This window comes from Palaemon carinicauda, chromosome 43 (assembly GCF_036898095.1).
Source record: "Palaemon carinicauda isolate YSFRI2023 chromosome 43, ASM3689809v2, whole genome shotgun sequence".
NCBI classification, from domain to species: Eukaryota; Metazoa; Arthropoda; class Malacostraca; order Decapoda; family Palaemonidae; genus Palaemon; species Palaemon carinicauda.
Genome location: NC_090767.1, coordinates 60,995,602 through 60,998,866, shown reverse-complemented (window position 1 = coordinate 60,998,866; position 3,265 = coordinate 60,995,602). Strand labels below are relative to the sequence as shown.

Sequence of the window (3,265 nt, the reverse complement as noted above, 5' to 3'; positions counted from 1 at the left end):
TAATTCTAACCAATCAGATAGCAGGAAACTTTTCCGAGCTAAAAGGGCACCCCTGCGAGTCGGTGCAAATGCGGCTCATTAAAAAAAAATTGAGTATTTATTCTTTTGCAAGTACCTGATATATAAATTCCTCTACTATATTAAGCAAAATATATACCTACACTATAATATCACTAATTCTGGCATACGTGACAAAGTACAGGAAGTAAATAATAATAAAAAAAAAAAAAGCATCTACACCTATGCAAAATAAATAATAATTTCCCTGAACCTTGGCCAGAGGCTGTCGGGGCTCAGCCGACCCCGTAGGCGATCTAAGAGAGGGTAGGGATCCGCTTTTGGGCAGGCAAAAACACCCGCTTTGGACGCTGTCCTCGTCCGCCTCCGAGATGCGGGCCGCCGCCGCCGCGCTACGGCCCGGCCAGGTGGGTATGCCCCCTCTCTATGGTTGGCCGCGGAAAATGGACGCTCGGTGAAATGTCAAGTCTAAATTGATGTTATGGATTATGTAAGATGATCATTCGCACATAATATTTTCACACAGTCAAATGTTCACCCATAGGCTATGTGGCCTACTCCATTGATTCTGGTATAGTCTGTGGCCTACCATATTTAAATGTGTCCTGCAGCAATAAAAGTATACTTACGATTTAAATTTAAGCGATTAATTTGATTATCAAAATAACGTTAAGACACTCGCCAATGTGGCTTATGTGCGCAACTCAACATTTACAACTTGCCAGAAGAGAGTAGCAAAGAGATAATGTTTGATCGCGAGTGAAGACTAAATGAACTAAGTTATTAATCAGATAACGGATTTTGAGCGAAGCGAAAAATCTATTTTTGGGTGAGATAGCCATGACGTCCTGATGGAAGGTTCCTTCTTAGTAGCTTCCTTGGGTATATTTAACTAAGCCTGTGGTTAAATATACCCAAGGAAGCTACTGAAGGAACCTTCCATCAGGACGTCATGGCTTGAGCCCAAAAAATCCTATTATAATACGTTATTGAACATGGACAAATCAGTAATTAGTACTTTAGGGTAAATCACCTACTACGCCAGTAAATATTGTCAGCTAAGTTCAAATAGTAGGCCACATAACAATGAAACACACTATAGTCCATTTCTTTTAGCAAGTCATCTTTGCACCGACCCGCAGCGGTGCCCTTTTAGCTCAGAAAAGTTTCCTGGTCGCTGATTGGTTAGAATGATCTTGTCCAACCAATCAGCGATCAGGAAACGTTTCCGAGCTAAAAGGGCACCGTTGCATGTCGGTGCTAATATAACTCGCTAAAAGAAATGGGCTATAGTCTTCACTAGGAAGATTGTCTTCCCCCTTTGCCTACTCACCGACTTTGTCTTCCTGGAGAACAGAGACAGGATGCCCCTCCGTTTCTTGTCCTCCGTGTGGGACGAGGAGGACGAGATGGCCGCCATGGTTATAAGATCGGTCACGGAGAGCGGCGGCGCGCGGAAGTCCTTCGGGACGACACTGACCTCCTGCAGCTGGTAGTCGGCTAGAGTGCAAGAGCCCCGCAACTTCTCGTCCACATTGACTGGAATGAGAGAATGCTTACGTTTCAGTGGGTGGAACAGATGTGGGAACACGGAGAAAGGGTGAGACAAAAAGCCCCTGCATGACGAAATGAAGAGGGAAAACACTTACAAATAAAAGGAAAAATTAAAGATAGAGGGTGGAATGTAAAGAAAAATGTATGAAGAAGGAAATGAAAATACAAGAATAATATTTGGTTGAATCTAAAAGATGAATGATAAATAAATCAACCAAAAAGACAAAAAGATAAAAAAGATAAAAAAGATATCTTTAAATTTAGTAAATAAAAAACAAAAAAAAACAGGGTATTCATTCAGCTATGTAATAGTCACTCAACTGCATTTGATTAAAAGAGATGGAAAACAGCAGTACTAACTAAACTAGGCTCCTTTTCTGCTTGTTTAAATTAAAGGGCATAATATACAAAAGAGACGCAGCAAAGCTGAACTCGGGGCTCTAGTCCCAGAGACTCGGACGCAAAGGGCCTCGGTTAGATTTCGCCAGTCGTCTCTACCTTGAGCTTATAATTCAATACTTCTCCATTCATCATCATCTACTTCGCACGTCATAGTCCTCATCCATAGGCCTGGGTTTTCCATAGGGACTCGAATAAAAAAAAATTACCGGCTATACGAAAGGTTCCTGCACTACATTATGTTAATAGTCGGCACTATCGCAACTGCTTCCCGTCTACGCGACAAATTCAAATGTTCCGAGCTAAGCGAAGGTCCCTAATTTCATCATAAGATGTTATATTATAATAAATATTCAATTAAAATCCATCAGTAACATACCAAGATATCTTATACTAACAGATAAAAAGTGAAAAGGTGAGTATGTTAATCTCTTAAACTTATTCCACATCAGAATCTGAAAGTAAGCTCTCGATTGAGAGCGTACCTCTGCCAAGACATACTAAGTGTTGACTGAATGCCCCACTTATAGCACAGAAAGAAAGAAATATCTGTTTGAGGCGCTAGGTGAGGATGGCAGGTTCATCCTTGCCAAAATCCTTGGACATGATGCGTCGTACAATGCTAGTCGCATTTTTTAATTCATTTCAGAAGCAGGTCTTCTTAATGCTATTCAACTTTTATAACATATTTACTTTTCTGGTTTTAATTGAATATTCTTTTATTCTTTATTTATAATAAACGATATCGGCGTCAACGACCTTCGATGTCAGCATGCCAGACAACTTCAAATCTTTCCCTGACATGCCCTAAGGCCTACCTCCACTGACAACCGCTAAAAGTTGAACCCGGAGACGTTTCACACAAGCGTTTTCAAGCACATTTATCATTAACACCACACCAGGGTTTTACGAGATCTATCGGGTGCATACACACAAGACAGATACACCAGCCAGACTGGTTAAGAAGACGTTGGCATGGAAACATCCATTTGGTACCTCCTTTTAAGTATATAACTCTATGGAAGCCTCAGTGAAGACCTGAATGGCATATCTACCGCCATCTCGACTATCGTCCCACGTAAAGATTTTTTTTAATGTATGCGTATAATCAACCAATTCATTCTGATTATACTCACTGACCATAGTTGTTTTGGCTCATTTTTCATTTACCCGGCCTTGGGACCGGCACCAAGAAAGTAGACTGAGGTGGTATGGTCATGTCATGAGAAGAGATGAACAGTACATTGGGAGGAGAGTGATGGAAATGGAGGTACAGGGAACGAGACAGGAGAGG

At 41.2% G+C, this 3,265-nt stretch overlaps 1 protein-coding gene across 1 annotated transcript in view; it reads right to left on the bottom strand.

Annotated features, from left to right (window-relative positions):
* Positions 1–3,265, bottom strand: part of LOC137633916 (serine-rich adhesin for platelets-like) — a 94,119-nt gene that overhangs the window by 77,595 nt on the left and 13,259 nt on the right. The window contains 1 exon segment of the mRNA XM_068366152.1: positions 1,352–1,557. Within this exon segment, the coding sequence (XP_068222253.1) occupies positions 1,352–1,557 (206 nt within the window).